The sequence below is a fragment of the Suillus clintonianus genome (genome assembly GCF_016758775.1).
Source record: "Suillus clintonianus strain FC179 chromosome Unknown DEU56scaffold_87, whole genome shotgun sequence".
NCBI classification, from domain to species: domain Eukaryota; kingdom Fungi; phylum Basidiomycota; class Agaricomycetes; order Boletales; family Suillaceae; genus Suillus; species Suillus clintonianus.
The window spans coordinates 72,415-96,635 of record NW_024539311.1 but is presented as its reverse complement, the minus strand read 5'-3'; the positions used below and the strand labels follow the sequence as shown (position 1 = coordinate 96,635).

The 24,221-nt window shown below is 48.4% G+C and overlaps 6 protein-coding genes across 6 annotated transcripts; 1 reads left to right on the top strand and 5 right to left on the bottom strand.

Annotated features, from left to right (window-relative positions):
- Positions 1-3,355: 3,355 nt before the first annotated feature.
- Positions 3,356-4,593, bottom strand: DEU56DRAFT_961864 (uncharacterized protein; the record flags this gene model as incomplete). Its single annotated transcript, XM_041359348.1, has 7 exons — positions 3,356-3,506; positions 3,561-3,699; positions 3,751-3,957; positions 4,011-4,093; positions 4,141-4,313; positions 4,362-4,394; positions 4,456-4,593. Coding segments are annotated over 7 exons (924 nt in total), but the record flags the coding sequence as incomplete, so codon positions are not given.
- A 2,913-nt stretch (positions 4,594-7,506) lies between these two features.
- On the bottom strand, positions 7,507-9,698 carry DEU56DRAFT_983271 (uncharacterized protein). Its single transcript, XM_041359940.1, has 4 exons — positions 9,619-9,698; positions 9,528-9,569; positions 9,100-9,478; positions 7,507-9,045 (listed from the first exon to the last, which is right to left on the bottom strand). The coding sequence occupies exons 3-4, from the start codon at positions 9,367-9,369 to the stop codon at positions 7,765-7,767; spliced, it is 1,551 nt and encodes a 516-aa protein (XP_041204565.1). The 5' UTR covers positions 9,370-9,478; positions 9,528-9,569; positions 9,619-9,698; the 3' UTR covers positions 7,507-7,764.
- Positions 9,699-9,815: 117 nt separating this feature from the next.
- DEU56DRAFT_825168 (uncharacterized protein) lies at positions 9,816-11,650 on the bottom strand. The gene is made up of 2 exons (XM_041354279.1): positions 11,375-11,650; positions 9,816-11,278 (listed from the first exon to the last, which is right to left on the bottom strand). Exons 1-2 carry the CDS (start codon positions 11,643-11,645, stop codon positions 10,041-10,043), a joined length of 1,509 nt encoding a protein of 502 aa, XP_041204564.1. The 5' UTR covers positions 11,646-11,650; the 3' UTR covers positions 9,816-10,040.
- DEU56DRAFT_571469 (uncharacterized protein) lies at positions 11,313-13,622 on the top strand. The gene is made up of 10 exons (XM_041346864.1): positions 11,313-11,873; positions 11,932-11,935; positions 11,991-12,050; positions 12,102-12,285; positions 12,343-12,366; positions 12,417-12,470; positions 12,529-12,553; positions 12,619-12,935; positions 12,983-13,292; positions 13,363-13,622. Exons 1-9 carry the CDS (start codon positions 11,810-11,812, stop codon positions 13,199-13,201), a joined length of 951 nt encoding a protein of 316 aa, XP_041204563.1. The 5' UTR covers positions 11,313-11,809; the 3' UTR covers positions 13,202-13,292; positions 13,363-13,622.
- A 761-nt stretch (positions 13,623-14,383) lies between these two features.
- DEU56DRAFT_571473 (velvet factor-domain-containing protein) lies at positions 14,384-16,945 on the bottom strand. Its single transcript, XM_041346865.1, has 7 exons — positions 16,746-16,945; positions 16,493-16,551; positions 16,241-16,443; positions 16,028-16,191; positions 15,897-15,976; positions 14,668-15,810; positions 14,384-14,581 (listed from the first exon to the last, which is right to left on the bottom strand). The coding sequence occupies exons 1-7, from the start codon at positions 16,826-16,828 to the stop codon at positions 14,535-14,537; spliced, it is 1,779 nt and encodes a 592-aa protein (XP_041204562.1). The 5' UTR covers positions 16,829-16,945; the 3' UTR covers positions 14,384-14,534.
- A 4,224-nt stretch (positions 16,946-21,169) lies between these two features.
- On the bottom strand, positions 21,170-23,851 carry DEU56DRAFT_916504 (uncharacterized protein; the record flags this gene model as incomplete). Its single annotated transcript, XM_041357866.1, has 16 exons — positions 21,170-21,512; positions 21,566-21,700; positions 21,754-21,842; positions 21,897-22,012; positions 22,076-22,089; positions 22,138-22,282; positions 22,338-22,541; positions 22,599-22,693; positions 22,744-22,934; positions 22,986-23,039; positions 23,087-23,111; positions 23,167-23,237; positions 23,300-23,364; positions 23,424-23,566; positions 23,616-23,742; positions 23,803-23,851. 16 exons carry the CDS (start codon positions 23,849-23,851, stop codon positions 21,170-21,172), a joined length of 1,866 nt encoding a protein of 621 aa, XP_041204561.1.
- Positions 23,852-24,221: the final 370 nt, after the last annotated feature.

Genomic DNA, 24,221 nt, shown 5'->3' with positions numbered 1-24,221 from the left:
CCGCCGAAATACTTCAGCTCCGCTCCAGCATCATCGACGTGGTGATGTGTTGCCCACCATTAAGGTCTTGCTGTAGGTAAACGGATCAGCGGGATTGTTACTATCATCAAAGTAGATGCATACGCAGGCGATACCGTAAAGTGATTTCAAAAATTGCTTTCATCAACTCCGCCATCCTCTCATTTTGTTTCACCTTCCGAGTAGACGAGCTCGCAGCGTCTTGATATGCCTGAACAGCAGTGCTCACAGCTTGCCTGACAGCAGCTGCCTGCGGAGACGCCATGTACTGCTCGAGAGCGTCAAGAAAGGAGGGAACAGAGTTCTGCTGGTCCTGAAGATAGCGCCGCTTGTCAAAAATGTAGAAAGAGTGATCGAAAATGATGACAGTTGCTAAATGATCAATAATGAGTGGGCTCATTGCAACGTCGCCTGAAAATTCACCAGAGCTAAGCTGAACGATTGTCTCTAATGGTGATGAGCCAGGGGCCTGGCAATTTTTCAACATGAGAACTGTGTGTGTGGTCTGTGACCGGTTGGACATACCACAGAGAGTAGCCTAGACCCCATCTCCTCACGTTGAACGCGCCGAAGCTGGTGAAATCACAATGGAAAGTTGGAAATCATCTCCCTCTACCGCAGATGAATACACTCACATTCTGTCAATGAACAATATCTTCGGTCAGCGTGGCCCAAGGTCAAAGGAGGATGCACAAACTCACCTCCTATCGAAGGATCGGTGATGTCATTTATGAGCAACGCTCAATGATTAAACACTCACAATCTGTTAAGGAATGTACAATGCTAGTGATAAGCAGAGCTCGAGCTCGACGGGGAATCAACACACTGACTTGCTGTTAATGGATGAGGAATGTCATTGGTGAGCAAGGCTCGATCGAAGGCAGATGAACACACTCACAGACTGTGAACAGATAGACGATGTCTTCATCAGGATAACTCAACCACAACGGTGAATGAGCTTACTCACAACCTGTCAATAGATCAGTAATATTTTCGGTCGGCATGACTCGAGGTCGACGGAGCATACTCACACTCTGAAAACGGAATGGCACAATAAGCAAGGTGGTAGGTCGGCAGGGGATGGACACACTCACAAGCTATCAACAGATTAGCAATTTGTTCGCTAAGTATAGCTCAACGTCTGTGGAAGATGAATATGCTCACATTCTACCAATGGATCGGAAATTCTTTCATTCAGCAAGGCTTGAACTCGGAAAGGATAGACACACTCACCCTCTGTGAACAGTCGGCAATAACTTCGATCAGCATGACTCGAGCTCGAAGCAGGATCAACACACTCACAAGCTGCAAACAGTGGGCAATGACCCGGATCAGTATGGCTTGAGCTTGAATCAGGATACACACTCTCACAGACTGCGCAATGACCTCAATCAGAATAGCTCGAGCTCGAACGAAGATCAACACACTCACAGACTGTGAACAGTGCACAATGACTTCGATTAGCATGGCTTGAGATCAGGGGAAGATCAATACACTCACAGACTGCAAACAATGTGAAATGACTTCAATCAGCATGGCTTGAGCCTTGAAGGAGGATACACACTCACTCTCTATGAACAGTGGGAAATGACGATCAGCATGGCTCGAACTCGAAGGAGCATCAACACACTCACAGCCTGCGAAGAATGGGCAACAGCTTCGATCAACAAGGTTCGAGCTCAAAGGAGGTTCAACACACTCACTCTCTATGAACAGCAGGCAATGACTCCGATCAGCATAGCTGGAGCTTGAAGGAGGATCATCACACTCACAAGCTGCGAACAGCAGGCAACGACTTCGATCAGAATGTCTCGAACTCGAGAGGAGATCGACACACTCACAACCTGCCAATAGTGGGCAATGACTACAATCAGCATGGTTCGAGCTCGAAGGCTGATCAACACACTCACTCTCTATGAACAGCAGGCAATGACATTGATTGGCATGGCTCGAGCTCGGAGGATCAACACACTCACAAACTACAAACAGTGGGCAATCACGTCGATTAGCATGGCTCGAGTTTGAAGGAGGATCACCACACTCACAAGCTGCGAACAGTGGGCACTTCGATCAGCATGGCTCAAACTTGAGGGATGATGACCACACTCACGATCTGTGAACAGCGGGCAACGACTTCGATCAGCATGGCTCGAACTCGAGGGATGATGACCACACTCACAATCTGTGAACAGCAGGCAGCGACTTCGATCAGCATGGCTCGAGCTCGAAGGAGGATCAATACACTCACAGACTACGAACAGTGAGCAATGACTTCGATCAGCATGGCTCGAGCTCGGAGGATCAACATACTCACTCTCTTTGAACGGTGGGCAATGACTTCGATCAGCATGGCTCGAGCTGGAAGGAGGATCGACACACTCACAATCTGCGAACAGTGGGCAATGACTTTGATCAGCATGGCTCGAGATCGAAGGAGAATCAACGCGCTCACTCTCTTTGAACAGTAGGCAATTTCGGTCAGCATGGCTCGAGCTCGAAGGAGGGTCAACATACTCACGGCCTGCGAAGAGTGGGCAACGACTCCGATCAGTATGGCTCGAGCTCGAAGGGGGATCAACACACTCACAAGCTGCGAAGAGTGGGCAACGACGTCAATCAGCATGTCTCGAGCTCGAGGGAGGATCAACACACTCACCCACTGGGAAGTGGGAAACGACCTCGATCAGCATGACTCGAGCTCGAGAGAAGATCAACACACTCACAAGCTGCAAACAATGGGCAATGACTCCGATTAGTATAGCTCGAGCTCGAAGAAGGATCAACACGCACAAGCTGCGAATATGTAATGACTTCGATCAGCATGGCTCAAGCTCGAAGGAGGATTATCACGCTCACAAGCTGCAAACAGTGGGCAATGACTCGGATCAGCATGGCTGGAGCTCGGACGAGGATCGGCACACTCACAAGCTGCGAACGGTAGGCAATGACTCGGATCAGCATGGCTGGAGCTCGAAGGAGGATCGACACACTCACAGACTGCAAAGAGTGGACAACGACTTCATCAGCATGTCTCGAGCGTGAGGGAAGATCGACACACTCACAAGCTGCGAATAGTGGGCAACGACTTCGATCAGCATGGCTGGAGATCGAAGGAGAATCAACACACTTACAGACTGCGAACGTGGGCAATGACTTCAATCAGTATGGCTTGAGCTCGAAGGAGGATCAACACACTCACAATCTGCGAACGGTGAGCAATAACTTCGATCAGCATGGCTCGAGCTCGAAGGAAGATCAACACACTCACCATCTGCAAATAGTGGGCAATTACTTAGATCAGTATGGCTTGAGCTTAATGGAGGATCAACACCGACGTACTGCCTGCAAGGAAATGTCCAACATAAATGAGAGCAACTTTCAAACATTGCCATAATCTTACCCGAATATGTGGAAACCAGGAACCCAATCTCGCTATTGTGTCTTGGGGTGAGATTTTCTCATCAGAGGCAACAAGTTTTGCAAGTGTGCTGGATGATAGTCAATAACGCTCGCGGCAGGCAAATGAAATTATGGGTAGTTACACTTCAACCGCATATTTCATGCAGAGCTCCATGTTGGTCTGCTGAGTCGAGACAAATAACTCCTTCAGCGCTTCATTGTCCAGAGTTCCAGCGGTCCGTTCGATGAGTAGTCCGCAATCAGCATCATCCTTGTCCATGTCTAATTGATCAACACTTATCATGTATCATAATTTGACTATCCACAGCTTACCAGGGAGGCATATGTGACATTTTGGAGGGTGTAGGATGTCCTTGGAGTGGTATAGAAACTTCAATTGAGGCCCATTCGCGAATGTCTCCTCAGCATGCTTCGGGGCCAGCCTCCTAGCATCTTCCCTTGATGCTCCATTCTCCATCAGTCGTGCGAATTCAACGTCATATAGGGCATCGAATTTGGTGAATAATACGATCACTGGAACTGAGGATCAAAGTTACGAATCGGTCAACAACAAGACAGATGCGAAAGCTTACTGCTCCCGGTGTCACAGTGAGAGAAAAATTTGAGTTCACCTTCGGTGAAACACCTACTTTCCTCATCCATTGGTATGCAATACCTATGTCAAAGAGTGAGCTAGTGCATGTCGCCAAGTTGACCAATTACCATATCATATGAATTCGATCCTTTAAATCTCCTTTCTTCGACCGGCCTGCAATAAATGCATTCACCTTGTTGTACTCAGATTCGCCGCCTGCTTCAAAACCGCGTGAATCATGAAAAATGAATCCTGGGTTGTTGCGGAACACCATTTCGTTCTCGATATTGTGCTCTCCACGCTGAGGACACGTCAGTTCATGTTGCCAACTAATGATAGTACATGTTACCTGTCTCGATGCCGTCAAAACAGCGACATCGATCTGATGTCGGTGGGACAGTCATCACTATATATCAGTATCGTACTAACATCGTGATGCGCACCTTTCTCCCATAGCGGTTATATATTTCTGGGCTGTCTTGTGTATTACACACCCTCTTTAGGATGGTCGTTTTTCCTGCATTCGCTCTTCCTATGATGAGGATTCGAAAGCGATCTATTTTCTCTTTTATCTTTGAAGCATCCATGGATGAAGGTAAATGATGATACCGGGAGTCCGAGAATTGTTCAGCACTGAGGGCAGGCTTATAATCACCGCAGACTTCAGTGTGTGAAGTTTGAACTCTGTGAGCGCTCTTGACAGTCGATCTAATAGGCAATGGGCATATTAATGTAAGGTTGTCCTCCGTGTATTGCGGGTTCTATAATAGGATCAAACATTATTTGAATTACCATGTATATATATAGACATAGTGATAAAGACCCGTGCCATGGCGCTGGATATAAACAGCCAGCTGAACCATGATGCATGATGCATGTAGTACTAGGTGAGACTAGAGTTTAAACGTTTACCCCCGGCGCAGCTGACCACACTCCACATAAATCTACCGTCACCGTGACTTTTCCTGCGTCTTTCCTATTACCTAGTAACTTTCCATCAGCCTGAGCATAGTCAACCCCCCTCACGCACCAACAGTTCCCTGTGCTCTTCATATATCTGGTACACAACTCCAGGCATCAGCTTAACGGTCAACTTCACTGAATATATCACATAGGTGTCTCCGTTGATTTCAGCAAGCCGCAAAGAATGTAGTCTGCTGAAGTACGGATCGGCAAGTTGCACGCACCGGTTGAATGTGCACCAGGAAAGACTTTGCAACTTTTCTCACCCCATGTAGGCACTTGAACCAGACAAATGTACTCGTCTTAACTGTTTTAATCATAGGAAGCTTTCTATTAGGGATGTGTTTTCCTTACGTGTATAAAACAAGAGGTTTGGAATCAAGGCCGTTAAAGACATTCAGTTTGGTACTGAAGATATCTTCCGCGTGTTTGGTGCAAGTGGAGAACCTGAGCCACAAAGTAAGCATAATTACTACGCTCTCGTCTTGATTGCTGACAGACTCGAACAGAATACACAAGGTTCACCAAAATTTCACGATCATTGTCGAGCTTTCCGGGAATACGGCAACCGAAGTAAGGATCCGCCTCTTGCATCCAATCTCGTCTAAGCCGTAGACTAACAGGCTGATCAGTCTGACTCTCCTTTCGGTGCAAACACAGAGCTTCCTAACACTGATGAAATCATTCGAATATGTTCTCGGTGAGTCAGGATAACCATGAAGCGTCATTCTTGCTGATACGACAATCCCAAGGTTCCGAATTTTGGTGATAGGAAATGTAATTTTTTTTTCGTTGATCTCACCATGTGCTGACAACGTGCGTCCAATAGACCGGCGTCGGCGAGACTTCACTGATCAATTGCGCATTTAGAGTAGAAAGTGCGGTGGGCTGCTCACGACGCTGCAACTCGTGCAGCTATTCATACTCTCAATGGGCCGCTTTGCACAATAAACCAGGCGAGGTCACCATAGACCACGAGTTCATCTCACCACAGAACGATAAATTCGTTCTCCATGATAGCAAATGATTTGAACCAGGGGAAAAGACAACCTCAAAGTCGGCCAAGATTTCATTAACTGTCGGAGAGAAATGCCTGATTTGAAAGATCAACTGCACGCCGTTTGGTGGGGGTTCCATCTTTATGAGTTTGTGTGGCGAGCTGATGACATGCATGCAAGGATTTGCTTTGAAATACCCCGTACATGCGGGCGTTTATTGGAGACCGGCACAGAGACATTCCTCACATTGAAGCGCGACGAAAAACTGGGAAACAGTACGTTGACCGATGACTATCGCCCTTCGCAGGTGGTAACTCACCTTTTGGTTAAAGTCCCTGTCATTGTCGTTCTCAATAAATTCCGATATGCTCCTCGACCGCGTCAATCGTACTCTGGGTAACTCCTATCTTGAAGAATTGAGCAAGGATGACATCAAGAAAATAAAGCAGATGCCAGAGCTACAAGATGTCTTCATCAGAAACTTGCAGGGCCTGATATACCTCACGCGGTGATCTCTTGTGGGTATTAATATTCTGGCCGTTTCATGCGTGCGTCTAAAATTAACCAGCACAGCCATGTCCGTCAGCATGTTCCGGCTGATGCGTTGGTGACGACCCCCATCGCCCAGCGAGTAGACCCTGGCCTCAATATAAAGTCGTCAATTGAGTGAGCCTTACTTACTTGGCTCTTGTCTTGCGATTTACGTATCTTCAGCGTCGGCAAGAGAAACCTGTCTTGATTCCATGTCAGTGATGACAGAACACAACTGAATCTTAATGTGTTACAGGATATCAGAAGGCGCTGGCATCAAGCACAGCATTCAAAAACCATAGGACGCGGGACTGTCTGAGTGTGCTTCACACGGACATTGTCACTGCGTGGCATTTCCGTGACCCTCATCCTATAATGTCTCGTTTATGTACCGTCATCGCATCTATTCTGATATGATCTATGCACAGTACTGGTCGATAAGCTAGATGATGGACTTACGGCTGATCCCCGCAGGACTACATATATGTAGGTTGTTTTATGACGTGACGATGAAATTTCATCTCACTCGGTGTTCAATTTTGTTGCGCTCTCGATGATGGGTACTATTGTGGGCATCATGTCTGTCCTGGCAGGACCTGCGGCTTCCAACGTAGTACCAATCGCGGCAGGTGTCGGATTCAGGTGTATGATAGGGGATTGACACTCCTGGAACGCGCGGATCGCGATACCTTGAATAAAATCATCGAGGTGATGCAATTGTATAGCATCAGTGCAGAAGACAAGTCTGGACTTCGGGCATAGATTCCAGCTGTAAATTCATTGCGGGATGAACCATGGGAGGAAAAGGTGTAGCAATTGATTCTATCCATCTTGCGTGGCTGTTGTCTGAGTACTTATGGGATTGGTTCGGTTTCTTACTCGTAGCATGAAGATGCTTCATGTTTCATATGCGAACAACTGACATGCGTGACAGGAACCTATGACTTGACAATCCGACGTCAGAAAGGAGAACACAATTGCATTGCAACCATAGCAAACGGCGACGACAGCAGGGTACTAAGGCATGATATCAAATGCAATATAGACAATTGCCCCAGCATGAGTATATCTCGAACTCAGGTCATTGATCTAAAAAGACTGCAGATGCCTATTGACCTCGTCCCAGACGCAAGCGAAGTGCCCAGTGATTAGCAACACAACTCGATTGACGGAAGGGATTAACATTGCGGAGGAAATGGCAACTGACAATTCTTGAACGCGAGTATACCTTGAACTCAGACATGTGGGGCTGCTCCTGCATTACGCAGGCCAAGCGCTAAGGCAGGCCCCTTTTCTAAGAGATTCGAGACACGTGTTGACCTCGCCCCAGAACCACGGATAGCTGTCTCCAGTGAAAACTCGTTCGACGCAAGGGAACATGGAGAAAATGATGCGAGCGACAGCTTCCTCATCCGATGATAGTTCCGCGGACGAGTCCAGACTCAAACTTTTCAGGCACGTGTGTTGAAATGACTCGCCTTCAGGATCGAAATCGACATTCTGAGGGTCGATATATACCGATAAGTCTTCCAAGTGGGGACATTGACGGAGCGCTGCGGATAACCCGCGGAATGTAAGGGTAGTAGGTGGAGAAGGATACTGCCCCAATGAAAGGGTAGTAGATGGAGAAGGATGCTGCCACAATAAAAAAAGGGTGTGGATGTGCGGCCAATTTGACATTGCCTCAAAAAAAAGGTCATTGTCAAGGTAGATGGGGCAATGAGCATATAAATTTAGCCTTCGCAGTTGCGTAAAGCAAACCAACTGTCTAACTGCCGTCCAAGAGTTGTCTGCGTCCTCCTGCACTCGACCATAGGTAGTAATGTCGATATCTTCAAGGGTCCGGCTTGCTTTGCACTGTGATAGTGCACAAAAAAGCTGCTCAGCCTGCGCCCAAGGTAAAACGTTGATCTCCATTTTGAACGTTTTTAGCGAGGGAAATTCGGAATAATGTATGATCGCGAGGATGTCTTCCATGTCTCCTCCATGGAAATAAAGAGTAGTGAGGTTGAGGAAAGGTGCAATATCAAGCTTGTCCCACCCCAACACGCCATGGATAGTGTACAATGCGGTAAACTGCACCGTTAGAAGCGTAGGGACGGTGGAGAGGTGCATCCATCCTGCGGAATCGAGCAGATGACAATCCAGATGTTTGAGCCGCTTGCATGAACGGACTATTTCAGACAGTTGGACTGGGCTTCTGGCATCCTGGTAGGTATACGCCGTTAACACCTCCAGGGCAGCACAACGCGTCCCAATATATTTCAAATCTGAATGAAGGTCCAATGTAACCAAATGGCGCAGCGTAGGGGACAGGAAAATGTGCAAGGGTGCGGTATTCATGCCTTCACCCCAGCGTAACGACAGCAGTTGCGGGAACATACATGTCTCGACGGGGAAGGCCGTAAGAAGGTGAAAATGAATGCCAGTCAGGGTTGGCATGTAGATGTTGCGCGCACGCGTAGAATGACGCGAGAATTGATGGATCTCATGCTCGGTTAATGGGTCAACGCCCCGAGACCAGGAAGCGGACCGGGAGTACTGTGTTTAGATACTCGGTCAGCGAACGAACGAACAAAAATAATCCACGCTGACATTGGTCTCGTTACTAGGATCGTATGTTAATATTGGATGCAGCCTCGTCACACAGCTAAATAGCGGTTCTAACCCCAAGATATTAGACCAGAGCGAATCCATCGCAGGCCCGTGGAAGGTTTTGCATGTGCTGGCGAGCGCTGTAAGAGATTTCCGCATTGGTGATTTAAAAGTCCAGCTTGAGCTTAAGAATTGGTGAAAGACTTCATGATCAGTCAGATGACTGGATATCTCCAGGAGGATTTCCGAGACACATAAAGCCTGATGCATCAGATCTTCGATAGTGTAGCGAGCAAGTAGCGAGTAGCGAGTACAAGTAAGTAGCTGAGTTTGAAAATATCAGGAGGTTGATGTCAATGAGTATGCATATTTCCAGCCACTGCGTCGTTGTCGATGAGTCGATTTCACATGTGAGGGAAGAGCTCAACATTAGCGCAGCGCAGGGGACAGGAAGGGTTGCTATCCGGATGCTACCACTGCAGTGAGCAGTTTCGCCAGTCCAACGATATAAATACGCACGTCCAACGAGGACTTGGAGTGATGCAAAATTTGACGGGTCTCATCCTCCGATAATCATTGTTCGAGGGCTTAGATGATCAGTACTCAGTGAACGAACTGATGAAAAGAGATGAATAAAGCGTGGCGCACCGTAATTCTACAGCGGTAGGTCAATCGGTGAAGTATTACTTCAGAGTTTGTTCTGAGTACTAGTTCAGTTGAACGATTTGGTAGATCATTGACATATGTACAGACGTCGAAGATATTTACATATATACACATACTAGTATATAGCGGTCGGTATGTTTCAATCTAAGCCCTCGAAACAAATATTTGAGTGCAGCTGATCGATAGCCATTCCGGCCCCGACTTTCTCTTTTTCTACCTATCGGAATATCCGACCGTAACTTTGACAATTCCTGAAACATGAGCATACCCTGAACTCAGGTCTGTGATGCTGCTCCTGTGATAAAGTGGCCAGACGCCGAGGAAGATTTGTTTCTAAGGAGTTCGAGATGCCTGTTGACGTTGTTCCACAACCGTACGTTGCCGTTTCCACGCATAACTTGCTCGACGGCAGGAAGCACGGAGTAAATGATGCGAGCGACAGCTTCCGAATCCGTCTCCTTGGGCTCAGATGAGGCTATAGTCAAATTTTGTAGGGAGGTGTTTTGAAATAACTTGGCTTCAGGACCGATGTCAATATTCCGAAAGTCGACCGGTACTTGCAGGTATTGCAAGTATGGGCATAGGCGGAGCGCCGCGATCAACCCACGGAATGTAACGGTAGGTGGACAAATATGCCAGTCATCTAATGACAGGGAGCGAATGTACGGCCAACTTGTCATGGCCTCAAGAAGAAGGTCATCGTCGAGGTAGATGAAGCAATGAGTAGATAGTCTTAGCGTTCGCAGCTGCGTAAAGCAAAGAAACTGTCTAACTGCTGTTAAAGGGTCGCCTGAGTGCTGCGGAATTCTATCGCGGGAAGAAATACATATATGTTCAAGGGTCTGGTTTGCTTTGCACTGTGACAGTGCACGACAAAGTTGCTCAGCCTCTGCCCAAGGTAAAACACGGACGTGCATCTCGAACTCTTTTAGCGAGGGAAATTCAAAATGTTGCATGATTGTGACAACAGCTGCCACTTCCATTCGGCGGAAGCAAAGAGTCGTGAGGTTGAGGAAAGTTGCAAAATTGAGATTGTCCAAGGGGAAATGAATAATGCGTGATGCGACAATCTTCACCTTGAGAAGGGTGGGGACGGTGGAGAGGTGCATCCACGCTGCCGAGTCAAGCGGTGGACATTCCAGATATTTGAGCCGCTTGCATGAACGGACGGTTGCAGACAGCTGCACTGTGCCGCTATCCTCCAGGAGGGTTATTGCCTCCAGGGCAGCACAACGTGTCCCGATATGTGTCAAATCTGAATGGAATTCCGACACAGAACAATTGAGCAGCGTAGGGGACAGGAAAAAGTGCAAATCTCCAATATTCGTGCGTTGAACCATCCAGGATAATGAGATCAGTCCTGGGAATACGCATGTCTCGATGGGGAGGGCCGTAAGAAGGCGAAAATATGTGTTGGATGATATGGTCATGCTGCGTACACGCGCCGAATGACGCAAAAATTCATGGAACTCGTGCTCAGCTAATGGGTCGACGCACTGAGACCAGGAGTACTGCGTTTAGATGCTCGATCAGCGAACGAATGAAAGAACCGAACCGAACCGAACCGAACCGAACAATGAGCCTTGCTTTCAATACCCCGCACTGACCTTGGTCTCAGGATCATATATCATTGAATGTAACCTCGTCACACAGCCCAACAGTGGTCGTAACCCAGGCATGTTAGCCCAAAGCAAATCCATTGCAGGCTCGTGGAAGGTTTTGCATGTCCTGGCAAGGGCTGCAAGGGATCTCTGCGTCAGAGATTGAGTCCAGCCCTCTGTGGTTGGGAGCTGATTCAAATTGATGAATATCTCCAGGAGGACTTCCGAGACAAATAAAGCCCGATGCATTTGTTCTACGTTGAAGGAGAGGGGGTGCATGATAGTTGTATCTGGAGCCAAGAGTCGGAGCGGAGATCTGAATCCCAAGACCGCGATTGTCTCACTTCGATCATCATATCATATCCACTGAAATAATTATTTGAGCTTCAACTTCGACATGAGTTTCAGAATGTTCGCCTCAAAGTTACCAGCCTCAGGCGATCATGTCAATTCCAGCCGTTAACCGCATGTTCTTAATCGCAGCTTGGTTAGAGTCTATAGTTTATGGTATGCGTTTTGCTGGGCAGCGTAGAAGAGTCAATGCTAATAATCCGCCCGACAGGAGTCAAGTGAGTTCGTACTCGGACTAGAAGCAAGGGGAAGGCTTACACTAGGCATCGACAGCTGTGTGCTTTTTGTCGTATGTATGTATGCCCTGTTTAGTGGGCACAAAAAGGTGCATTGGTTCGTAGTATTACTTGTTCAATCACTCGCCACCATTCACCTTTCGATCAGGATCAATGCTAGCTCATGCATTTACCACATTTCGGTCGCGACAGCACACAACATCATCTGCCTTATTGTCGCTCTGCAGGCTTTCACAAATCCTGCTGTAATCTCCGTCCCCGACGGAAGTAGCCTATACTTGCTCCAGTACACGGGCTTGACGAGGGCGATGACGGGATTGGTTATTCTCAATGTGGGTATCATGTTTTTGTCGTGAATCGCGCCTCATTCAAGTTGTTCCTTCTTTCAGGCTTTCGGTCTAAATATACTGCTAGTGAGTGAACATGGGCTTGTGGACGTGTTGAACCTAACACGTGGCAATAGATCTGGAGGCTTCTTGTGGTTTATAACTACAACCGGATCCTTGGTTTTGTCATGGTAAGATATCTGGTTCCATTCTATCTGTTGCGCTTTTCACCAGTCGCGATACCTCTAGGTTACTCTGGAAACCGGTCAATTCAGTAGGCTTGTTAACTCAAGTTGGCTATCAAATTGGGCGCTAATATTATCCGTCCCCCCCCGCTAGCCCTTAGTATCGTGGAATGGGTCTTGATACCAATCGAGCTCGGTCACATCTCAAATACTATCCTAGCTTTGGGTAAAGCTAGTTGCGCGCTCGATCTTGCACTCACTATCAGTGTGACGTCCGGAATCTCATATCGCCTTTGGCGCGCGAGCCGAAATGTGAATGGTTTAACTAGCAGCAACGCATACAAAGCTGCCATATATACTATAATCGAATCCGGTGCAATCTACACCGCTAGTGTTGTGGTAGTGTGCGCTCTGTTCCAGATCGACAGCAACGCTGGTATCATAGGGGTTGGTGTTGCTGTTCAGATTTCTGTGGGCACTTTACCCTTCTCCTTCTTTCTGGTCTCACATTCTTCTAGACCTTGACTCCTCTTTTTCTCATCGCCAGTATCAGCTTTGGCCTGATGCAGAGAAATACACGTTCCGAGGCAGTAATCACTATGGGACCCACTTTCGCTCGACCAATTCAGGTCACAATCACCGAGGAGATACGTACCCACCCTATAGACACTGTGGATTCCAGTTCACGATCTACTGGGAAGAGTCAGAGTATACGGTCATATCATGACAATGTATAGTGACATCGGCTAGGAGTATCGCACGGATTCATCCTTCTATCCAGGGAGGCAGACATGAAAAATTATAAGCAGGGCTGCGAACTTGAGGAATGTAAGTGCAGATCATCCAATGCGTTGAGGAGGAACTGATAACCCTTGAACAGATGCGCGCCGATGTTTAGCCCATCCGGATTTTTCTACGCAGATTTTCCTAGGTCGGCCATAACTGCACTGGCCCCGCACTCTTTGTACGAGCTCCGAAGTTTTAGCGGTAGGCGGAGCCATGTATTACTATCAGATAGGGCCGAAGATGCACCATCCAAAATCAGAAGTGCAGTGTTGCCTCTCGAGCTTTGGCGTGAGATTGCTACTCTTCATCAAAGCTATCCGTGACGTACGTGGCCTCCATGGTTATCTGATATCTCCACTGTAGTTATCCGCTTGCTGTACCCGAAGAAACACCAAAGCGTGTCCTAAATGACTGCCGCTTTCTCATCTTCTTCTATACAGACGAGTAGACCGTCTAGAAGATGATGCTTCATCACGTTGCATCAGAAATGGCGACGAATATTATTGATACAGCGATTCAACTGTACAGTTGGACAGAAGAACAAACGAAAGGAAGAAAAACAATTGTAACCACAGTTGACAGCAACAACGACAAGGCATGAACGAACGAAACGAACGAAGAAAAAGGGATCGAGTAACAGGCATACGGTATCACTAACCAACTACAGAGATATACAAAAGCGCTCGTCGCGCTTAAAATCCAAACCATCCAAACGCAACCACTTAGGCGCCGTCTGAAATAATACTTCCGATGCTCAATACATTTTTCTTCCCCTGCGGTCCCACCCGCGCATCATGCTCAAACGGCGCACGAGACAGTTGGATCAGCGGGTATGCCCCTCCCCCACCTCCGCCCCCACCTCCACCTGGTGCGTTCGCATTCCCAGCCACGGGCGACGACGCATCGGATGAGGACGACGAGGACGAAGACGCGTGCTGACGGGTTGAAGACGAAGGGTGTTGGCGGAGCGGTGCGAGCTGGATAAGCCCATGCTCGCTAGCTGTGGATATGGAGTTAGGGTTGTTCCATGTAGATGCGGACGTGGCCGCGGGCCATTCGTGGTGAGAGCCTGCGGTTGGGTGCTGGGAAGGCGGAGGTGGGGGGAGGTTGTACCCTCCGGTGGATGAGGAGACGTACGCAGACTGTTGGTGCCGTGGATAGGCTTGTTCGGTAGAGGGACCAGTGTACGGTTGGTTTGCGTATCGAGATGGGGCTGGAGAGGTAACGCGAGGGGATTGGGCCTGGGAGTGGGTCGAATTGGATGGTTGGTAGAAGTCGCTTGCACTAGAGTTTGGGTAGGGTTGTTGATGGTTGAACTCGTACGATTGGGTCTGAGACGGTGCGGATGATGAGTAGGGTTGTGGATTGGCGGGAGGAGTAGGGGTATTCCATGATGGAGTATGAGCGGAGGACTGACTGGAGGGATAGTAGGATGGTTGTCCATGGTTGTGAGAAGTTCCAGACGAGGCAGCCGGAGAGGACTCATAATACGAATCCCCGTTTGGACTAGCATATTGCTGCGACTGCTGGGGTGGGTATTCATATCTAGACTGTGATTGTGAGTATGGCGTAGGTGTGGGGTATGTGTTGGATGGAGGTGCTCCATATTGCGACTGAGACCGTGATGATGAAGGATATTGGGGGTGAGATGAGGAAGGCGGATGCTGGTATTGATTGGAGGTAGATGGCTGACTGCTGTATTGTCCAGTGGACGGATATGATTCCTGGAAAGTGTTGGATGTCGTGTTCTGACCGTCATAACCAGATGAATAGGCAGTGCGCTGTGGCGGAGGCTCATACGCTGTTCGTGAGGTTTCATATCCCCGCTGATCTGGCTGTTCGTATGCTCCCCTTGAAGTCTCGAACGGCGGTCGTTGATTGGGACCGCCATCATAAGCAGACCGTGGTGAATCAAACGTGGAAGTGCGGGGAGCCTCATATGTTACTCTGCCTTGCGAGTTGAACACGGGAGTGGATGATGAAAAAGGTGCAGTCTGCGCAGGGGGATGCATAGTTTGCCGTTGAGAGACGGTGGAGGATGCAGACGGAACGGACGGTGGTGCGCTGCGGGAATTCTCATACGCGGCTGCTGTAGGTGGGGCTATCATCTGTGCCCCAGGTGGCGGGGGTATGGCACCTCCCACGCGCGAGCTTTCATAGCTGGCGCCACGAGGCGGTGGGATGGCCCCACCTGTAGGAGCAGATGGGGGAGGGTGAGTCGGCGCAGGAAGTTCGACACCACCTGGTGCACTTGGAGCACCTAACATGGGATCTAAGCTCGTCGATGATGGCCATGCGGGTAGTCCCACTAGTGATCCGGTAGGAGTCTGCAAGTCTGGTGCACCATTGGAAGACACAGTGCCGTGCCGAGGACGTTTGGAATGGCCAGAAGAAGTAGCTGCAGAAACCGGGGTATCATTTTCATCGTCTTCATTATTGTTGTTCTCGGTATCGATGGGAGCGGCGAGTGCAGCAATGGGACGCTTGCGAACACGGATGTCTTTGCGGATCCGGATCTTGATGCCTTGGTCGGCTAGCGAACATGAAAGAGGTGTGGATTCTGATGAGCGCAGGTCAGTTATGCCATGAATAATTAGCAAAGAAGGCGTTAAGAAATTAATTTCCATTATTACACCTTAGGCTCACCTTCCATACCAGGGAATTTCTTTGCCGTATAGACATAGAATGGCGCAGAGTATATCGATTTACAGTGGCGGACGGTGTTGCTGAGGAGAAGTTAGGGACGTGGGTAGTAGGTGGTTAGTCAGCGAACTTACCCGACAACTTCGAAGAGGCTGAGCTTCAAACGATAAGAACCCTCGGTTCTAACGCTTAGGTCGGGGAAGACGAAAAAGCCAGCATCCTCGTTGCGATTTTCGGTATCCTTGAGGTGGTAGAGGGAGGAGACAACTGAACCAGTTGTACACCGTGTTTTCCCATCCTAACAGCTCGCAATCAGAGAGAGATTGTGATGACAGCAACATACTGACCTTGAGCCAATGTAGTTCAGTGTCGTCGTCAGGTTTTGCAAGGCTTGCAAACATGAAGTAATAAGGGTTTTGAAGGAAGCTGTGAGCATAGCTTGGGTCTGAGTCGTCACCGTCCAGGCGAGCTGGAGAAGGAGGTTGTCGAGTTTGTGGGTCGATAACGCGAAGTTGAATTATGGGAGGTGGGTCGATTGGACGTCGGTCAGCTAAGCGAGGATGAGCTCGTGTGAGAAGAGATAAAGGCAGCCTACTTACCTCCTACACCACACATACGGGCCTGTTTTGGCTCCTGCCTGACGGTAAGCTCATATTCCCTGTGCGGACGATTGAACATGTTAGTCAAGAGAAAGATGATAGACGGTTTAGCGAGGGAAATGGAAGTAAGTTATCTGATACGAAGGTTGAACGGTGATGAACGTTTAACTTTGATGCCCTTAGTTGTGGGCGGAACCGTAGCATTGGAACGATCTTTTCCTGTGTGAAGTGGGAGCGCTGGAAGAGGACTTACAATCTGTCCCTCTCATGGTATCCTCTGTCACGGTCAGGGTAGCCGTAGCCAGCTGTGATAGGATGATAGGTAGCTGGGTCCATTTAATGTCGAGCTCGTCGTCGTCGTCGACGATGATGACGATGAGTATCTTGATAGGACCTTTGTAAAATCGATGGACTATTGTTTTTGCTGGCTGGGAACCACGTTCCAACCCAAACCTGGTTTATGACATGGCAACCCAACAACACGGTCCCACACACGTGGCAGCCAGTCCTAGATTCAGCTCCTTTCAGCTCTCACCTGCTCCCACCAGCCCTGAACCCTGTCTACTTTCCGTTACATCGGCCCTCATCAAGTCATTCGACAACGACAACGACAACGACAAGCTCTATAGCAGGCTATAGTAGCAGCTTATTTTACCTTTAGTCGAGAGCGTAAACCTTATCGTCTATGCCATTCTAGCTTACCTCTGAACTTTATATCTTCAGGTCAACCCAATAATATGATAACCCGTCGATCTTCCCATCTAAGTTGTGCCAGACCACAGCTATGAATGCCCATGTGTTGCGTCATTACCGGACCACACAATTTCCCTGCAACGGATCACTTCTACCACGCGACACGAACCAAATCTCACTCCGACGATCAACTCTCAACTTAGCGAACTCCGTTTATTCGTAGGTAACATCTATCTGGTGGGATAGTACTCTCATGGCTAACCTGCTTTGCCATATGCGCACCACAGTAGCCCACAGTCCTCACAGGTCCGTGGACTCCGCGCTTCATCGCGTGCTACCTCGGGCTTTCAACATTTCAAATCACGCAAATATGTCGGTCAAAGCTAAGTCTAGAGCTCGCCAGATACCCTTCTAAATAGGCTGTAGACAAGGATGGGTCTCTACTAACATTCCTAGTCTAGAGCTCTTTGTCTCCAGGGCTTTCATTTTGCCGGTAAGCAATCATCAACAAGCTTCCCTGATACGTTGCTTCTAACATTCCCGTCGCAGGTCAATTCAGTAACTCATCATACTTTCACGACGGCTTATCATGACCTTGACTGCGAAATGAGGCATTGTGATTTCGGCGACTAGCTCACGACATCAGCCCAGAGCGTCTTGCATGGTATGCTTCTCTTGATCGAAGTATTCCACTTAATACCGATAGAAATATAACGCCAAGCTGGGAAAATTGTGGTTGTTCCCTTTCCATCGCATGCAATATTTGGCCCCCCTTCCCGACATGCATACTTGTAGGCGATAAAAAGTAACGCACGGAAATCCACCTTGGGACCAACAACCGATCACGATTCCTTCGTAGCATCGCTCCAGATTGCTCGGCGTTCAATAATTTTTCTTCTTTTGCCACTGCTTCGGACTTTTTGCAATGAACAAAGATAACACCAGTGAAGCTCTAGGCGCTTGGTATCTAGAATGCTGCGCATCTATAAGTAGCGACTGTCTTCCTTCATGGGAGACTGGGTTATTGGTCAAAAGTCCAATATGAGGTACGAGAGTCATCCGACAATCACACAAGCAGGACGCCAATTCCCTTGAGACCTTAGACTCTGCTCTTGCGAAGCTGTCATCCTCCAAGTGTTCTCACTGCCGCTTTGACTATGTTATGACTTGTCAATGCTCTGCGCTCGAATTACTATCGCAGGGGTTACACCAATGTCACAAGTCTCCTCGATAGCTGCTTTTACATTATTCGAATGGCTTGGGCCCTGACCATCGACGTAGGTTGGTGATACTCAAATGGACTATGGTGTGCCCAAACAGAACAGCCAGGAAGATCAGTTTGGTGATTTTTAGTCAGGCAATCGAGCATGTCACAACGGAACTGCACGGCAAAGTTACAAGCGCCCTGTCAGGACAAATATGTGCCTATAAATGTTTGTAGAATATGTACAAACCACTTGTCGTTTGCTTTTGAATGAAGCAGTAGCCAGACACACATGTGAGGGACAGGAAAACTAATAGGGCGGGGCATAAAAGTAGAATCGAGCACATCGTGAGATTGACATATAATCTGAAACGACGAAACTCTATTGGTAAAGTAAAATTACGAGGTAGCAGGCAGAGACAGCGGGACGAATGCGGCGTGGGATGGACCAGAAGAGTGTCCTGCTGTGTAGCTTGCCACCTTAAAGGTATGGGTATGAAAGCACGTACTGGAAGCTCAGAAGCTATGTCTTTCACTATCCCACAGGGTGATGACGTTGTCCTCTCCGCCATGTGCGAGGTATCTCCCATCTCGAGACACATGCCAAGGGGTTTTGCGATCCTCCTGTGATACTGTCAAAAAGATATTTGCGGGAGGCAGAGTAAAATTTTGTGCTGTCCAACGACCAGACCACACGGGTCACAAGCCAACCATTTTCGAGTCCTTCGATTGCGCCGACGGCAAGCTTGCCTGTCTTCGTGTCCCAAAATGCAAATCGAGTTGGTCCTAACGCCTGATGCGATTCTGTCACTTGAAGGTGAATATGCAACAGCAAGCACCATGTCCTACTCTGCTTTGATTGGGCCCACCTCGATTCTCCAGTTTCTGCATTTCGGATCAGAATTGTTCCATGATCGAACCGGCCGCTTGCAATATGGTCTCCGCCGGGAGACCACGACAGCGACCTACCCCGCTATGACACGTCCATACACCTTCAATCATATTTCCCTCTATATTCCATCGTTGAACGCTTCCGCCTTCCCTCCCGCACGTGATTGTCTTTCCGTCTGGTGAAAGTGCCAGTGCATATATTGACCCTCCATCGCCTTTCAATGGTTCCCCGGCAACAAGTCCTGTGTCACAGTTCCATTTGCGCATCGTGCAATCCTACGAACCACTCACGATGTGAAAGTTGTCATGCAAGAAGACAATGGCCCAAACGTAATAGGCTTCGTGGCCCTTAAATTCGTGCTTCAGAATTGATCCCTCAGGTTGCATTGGGAATTGAGCCCCAGCCTCCTCGGCAGTCAGCATCGAAGGGGATTCAGAATTGGAATCAAAATACATGGTACGCTGGATGGCCGGCGTCGCAAGGGCACAAAAAGTTATAGTGTGGCCGTCTGTATGTTTTCCTGGCTCTGACTTTGTTCATGATCGAATTTGAGAGGAACACTACTCACTGGTGGTTCTGTTGGTTCCTCGCTGGTAGGCAACCAACAACGATGATTCCTTAAGCCAGCGCTAATAGTTGTGTCGTAACAGGTTCAACTAGATAAGGGCCGAGCTTCGCAGCGATTTGTTCCAGAAATGCTAGTGTCGTATAGTACTTTCGTTATTCATTTTTCGGAAACGCATCGAAGAGCTTATACTAACTGTCCATTAGCGGTATCCTAGAACAATTAATGGTTCGAAGAGTAGTGAGGCAGGGTAACGATCGGGAAAAGCTGGGGAAAATTTGCTATCGTACTTAAGTATGGCATGATGTAAAACAGCAAGCGCGATCATGATGAGGCACAACTTCAAGTATGAGGGCTGCGTGCACCATTTGATAGTGTGCACGAGGTCTGCAAGTTGAGGTTGACAGCGATCCGCTACTGGCCATTGTGGATATGTCGAATTCCGTGTGCAAGGCATATGACCGTGCAAGGGCGGTTGAGAAGCTTTGAACATAGGAGTGTCACGACGTGACAGAGCGTCACGTCGGTGCTATCGCTGGCAAAGACCGACAGCGACGATATTCCACCGAGGGGCACAAAAACATCGTCGTTATAGTAGTTATCTCGAGTGATGAGGAGAACGAATCAGTCGTGTTGCCACCGCCAAAGGAGAAAGTAGCCGTCGCTGCGAAATCGGCTTCGACCTCAAAAGCGGCTGCACCGAAAGCAGTTGCGTTAGCATCGACCTTGAAAACGACTGCACTGAAGGTAGTCACCTCAGCATTGACTTCGAAAGCAGCTATATCGATAAGCGAGGCCAAGACGAAAAGAAAGGCGTTTATCAACTCGAGAGGAAGAAGCAGAGGAGAGTGAAGGAGAGGAAGACGACCCTCATTGATGTACGTCGGACAATTTTATCCAGTGTATGGGACTCGGGGATTTATGGTTAACGTACTACGGAACGGCGTGGCGAGACAAGCTGGCGTACTCGATGATCTCATGCATGTGGTGGCTTGGTCAGGGAAATAATAATTCATCCGCAGGTGGCCCGAATTCATGTCGACTTGATGATACTTGCAATTTGAGCTGATTCGTGCGGTTACTCCAGGCGGGAGATGGATTACAGTAGACACCTCAGAACGCTAGGGTATTCCGGTCAGACTCTAGCTAGCACGTTATGTTGACAGAAAATAGTTGCGTACAGTATACTACAATAGTATGGGCCCGGCTAGCAACAAATAGTACAAATGAGAACGCGACTGTAAATAGTCCTGGAGGCTGGCAGAAATACTCAGACATTGTCCGCCAACGCGTAAAATCATGCACAAAAGAAAGAATCAAGTGCTACACCTTCTCGTCTTCCCATGGTTCATCCGGTGATGAACCCACAGCCGGAATATGTACCCGAAGACGTGACATTTCTTCTGCACTGATGACATATGATCGTATCAGCTCAACGAAGCGATCCAGCGAATCGCGGTCTGCGCGTTCCAGGAAGGTTGATTTCCTATCAAAATCCTGAATCTGAGTATGGACTACTCCGCTCGTTGGTGACTCATGGTAGGACTTGATCGCGAGCTTGATGGCCCTACGAGTCAGTTCATGGTTTTGCGACACAAGATATAGTGTCTGCAAGACAAGAGTCAAGTCGATAATGTATTTCATGAAGCGCTGAAACGCTGCGCGGCTGAGGAGGACCTGTCATTATTCTCTCCATGAAGAATGAGTATCAGGACCCACGACTGCTGATACACCTCGTAAACCCACTTCGCGATCACAACACTTGCCACTATTGGCACTACGATGGGAGCCGCAGGTCCGGCCAGGGCAGCCAAGATGCCCGCAATAGTACCCACAATGGAGAGCCCGAATGCACTGCGAACGTCAGATGAGATGAAATGCATCCATCACGTGAAAGACTGCCATACACGTTCTTGGTTGGGTCAACGGTGGGTCCGACATCTAGCCCATCGACCATGTTCGCCATCAACGTCCTGAACTCTGGGCTGTCCAAGTACTGTGCGTAATGTATGTAAGAGCATGCGACAACGACAAAAAAGAGAGTGATTACCCCATGAGGGTCTTGGAAGTTCCATACAGCAACGATGTCTGCATGAAGCACATGTAGACAGTCCCACATCGAATGGCCCTTGAATGTTGAGCTTGATGCGAGTGCCTTCCAGTATTCTGTAAAACATACGCGAAGCTCAGATCACGCTCAGTGAATACCATTGCAGAATTGAGACAGACTTCTCTTGCCAACGCTGATGCTGCATAAGTCGCGAGACAATAATGAAGCATGCAAGGCTCACTCGATCGATGCCTGAATGTTGAGGCCAGGATCCACTCGCTGAGCGATGGAGGTCATCACCGACGCCTCGCTCGCAACATGCTCGCGGACACGTTTTTCGGTCTCCTGGATCAGATGAGCCATCTTCTCCTCATACTTGACTTTAGCTGCGCTCGAAAAATTATGAGGAATGCAAATTACAGCAGTAGTAGTGACACGCACTAGAGATCACCGCGCATGGTATATCAGACCCTGCAAATTTCTTAAGGGGTCCGAAGCAGACATCTTGTAGTTCAGTCTCTGCTTTGTTCTTGATAAATTCCTTGATGGCATCCTCGCTCAATCCTGCAATCGAGGAGTCATCCAGAGTACGATTCACGCGGTCGATGAGCATATCGTATTTAGTGAGAACGATGACGAGGGGGACTTTGACCAGAGGGTGAGTCACCACCTGCGAAGAGTAATAGTGATCGATTGACATACTTTTCCCTAACTTTTCATCGCGCTTCAATGTGAGGAATTCCTCTGTGGCAGTCTCCAGTAGACGCCTGCCCGCATAGGGTATTTCAAAGCAAATCCTTGAATGTCGTCAGTTTTCCATACAAACTCATGAAGATGGAGGCCTCACCAAACAGCGTGCAGCTGATCTTTCAAATCAGGCATTTTTCTCCGACGCTCAATAAAGCCCCTGACCATGTCGAAGTTGTCTTTCCCCCCTGGTTCAAACCCTTTGCTATCATGAAGAACGAATCTATCATTTTGCTTTGAGATGAACTCGTGGTCGATGGTGGCCTCGCCTGGCATGTTGTGCGAAATGGTCTATTGACAGTATGAGTAGCTGCACGTGTTGCGGTGTCGTGAGCAGCCTACCGCTTTCTCCACTCCGAAAGCGTGATTGATCAGTGAAGTCTTGCCAACGCCGGTCTATACACGTTGTCAACACAGACGTGAGAGCAAAGAAAAGTTGTTACATTTCCTATCACCAGAATTCGGAACCTTAGGAGTCTCGTGTCAACCTGATGAATGGCGCTTCATAGTCATGTTGACTCACCGTGGACAGATCCGAATGATTTCGTCAGTGGTGGGCTGAAGCTCCAGGTGTTCGCCGGAAGAAGGGACAGACTGCCCAGCTGTCAGCTTATCTACGACTTAGATGAGTTTCAATGCAAGAGATAGATCCTTACTTCGGTACCCGTATTCCTGGAAAGCTTGACGGTGATTGTGAATTTTTTGTGAGTCTTGACGTATTCTGTTCATGTTGCGTTGGGTCGGTCAAAGGCAGCGCAACTATCATTGTTTGAGCTTTACCTCGTGTATCGGGTTCTCCACTTGAACCAAATAGGCGGAAGATCTCTTTGGTATCGAACCGAATGTCTTCAACGGCCTTTATTCCAAACCATGTCACGCTGTGGCATACATGTAAAGAAAATGAATCCCCAGTAGAAAGCTTGCTATGATGAACAGTTCAGACGAATATATTTGCCTGAGTTAATTGCCTACATGGGCGAGGAAAATGTCTGTTGCAAAGTCTTTCCTTCTCCGTGCTCAACCGGCATGTGCAACTTGCCGACCCGTACTTGAGCAGACTCTACATGCTTTGCCGACTTGCTGAAATCGAGAAATAAACCTATTTGATATAATCAGCGAAATCGACCATTAAGCTGATGCCGACAGTTGAGTACCGTACCAGAGACGTGGAGAGAGGGAACCATTGAGGCGTCAAGAGAACTGGCCATGCTGATGCGGTAAGTTACTAGGAAAAGACTCTTCGTGCGAGAAGGGTCACCGTGACGGTAGGTTTATGTGTGGTTAGCTGTGCCGGGTAAATTCTACTTGGGAAGACCGGAAAGGAGGATAAAATGTTATGTACGCCTCATGGTGTGCACCTGGCTGGCCAGTGCTCAATGCTCAAGCGCTCAAGCATTACGGGCCGTTATCTGTCGGACGTCAAACATTGAAATGGAAAAGTCGTGGTCTCGAGAAGAACAAGGTACGTGTTAAAGTGTACTATTATTACAGCAGAGTTTTATGTGTGAGGTCAAGCACGTGCCCTGCCATTGCGCGTCTGCTAGCGCTCACCAGGAATCTCACTGCTTCTCGCACTTG

Excerpts from the sequence above, each read along its gene's own strand:
- DEU56DRAFT_825168 (XM_041354279.1), bottom strand. The coding sequence starts at position 11,645 with ATGCACCCCCTCTCCTTCAACGTAGAACAAATGCATCGGGCTTTATTT. Across the intron at positions 11,279-11,374 it reads GATATATGATCCTGAGACCA|AGTACTCCTGGTCTCAGTGC; the intron begins AGGTCAGTGCGG and ends GCATCTAAACGC.
- DEU56DRAFT_571473 (XM_041346865.1), bottom strand. The coding sequence starts at position 16,828 with ATGGACCCAGCTACCTATCATCCTATCACAGCTGGCTACGGCTACCCT. Across the intron at positions 16,192-16,240 it reads CTGAACTACATTGGCTCAAG|GATGGGAAAACACGGTGTAC; the intron begins GTCAGTATGTTG and ends GCGAGCTGTTAG. Across the intron at positions 15,811-15,896 it reads GAAATTCCCTGGTATGGAAG|AATCCACACCTCTTTCATGT; the intron begins GTGAGCCTAAGG and ends TGCGCTCATCAG.
- DEU56DRAFT_983271 (XM_041359940.1), bottom strand. The coding sequence starts at position 9,369 with ATGCATCAGGCTTTATGTGTCTCGGAAATCCTCCTGGAGATATCCAGT. Across the intron at positions 9,046-9,099 it reads ATCCTAGTAACGAGACCAAT|TACTCCCGGTCCGCTTCCTG; the intron begins GTCAGCGTGGAT and ends ATCTAAACACAG.
- DEU56DRAFT_571469 (XM_041346864.1), top strand. The coding sequence starts at position 11,810 with ATGTCAATTCCAGCCGTTAACCGCATGTTCTTAATCGCAGCTTGGTTA. Across the intron at positions 12,554-12,618 it reads TCTGGAAACCGGTCAATTCA|CCCTTAGTATCGTGGAATGG; the intron begins GTAGGCTTGTTA and ends CCCCCCCGCTAG. Across the intron at positions 12,936-12,982 it reads GTGTTGCTGTTCAGATTTCT|ACCTTGACTCCTCTTTTTCT; the intron begins GTGGGCACTTTA and ends ACATTCTTCTAG.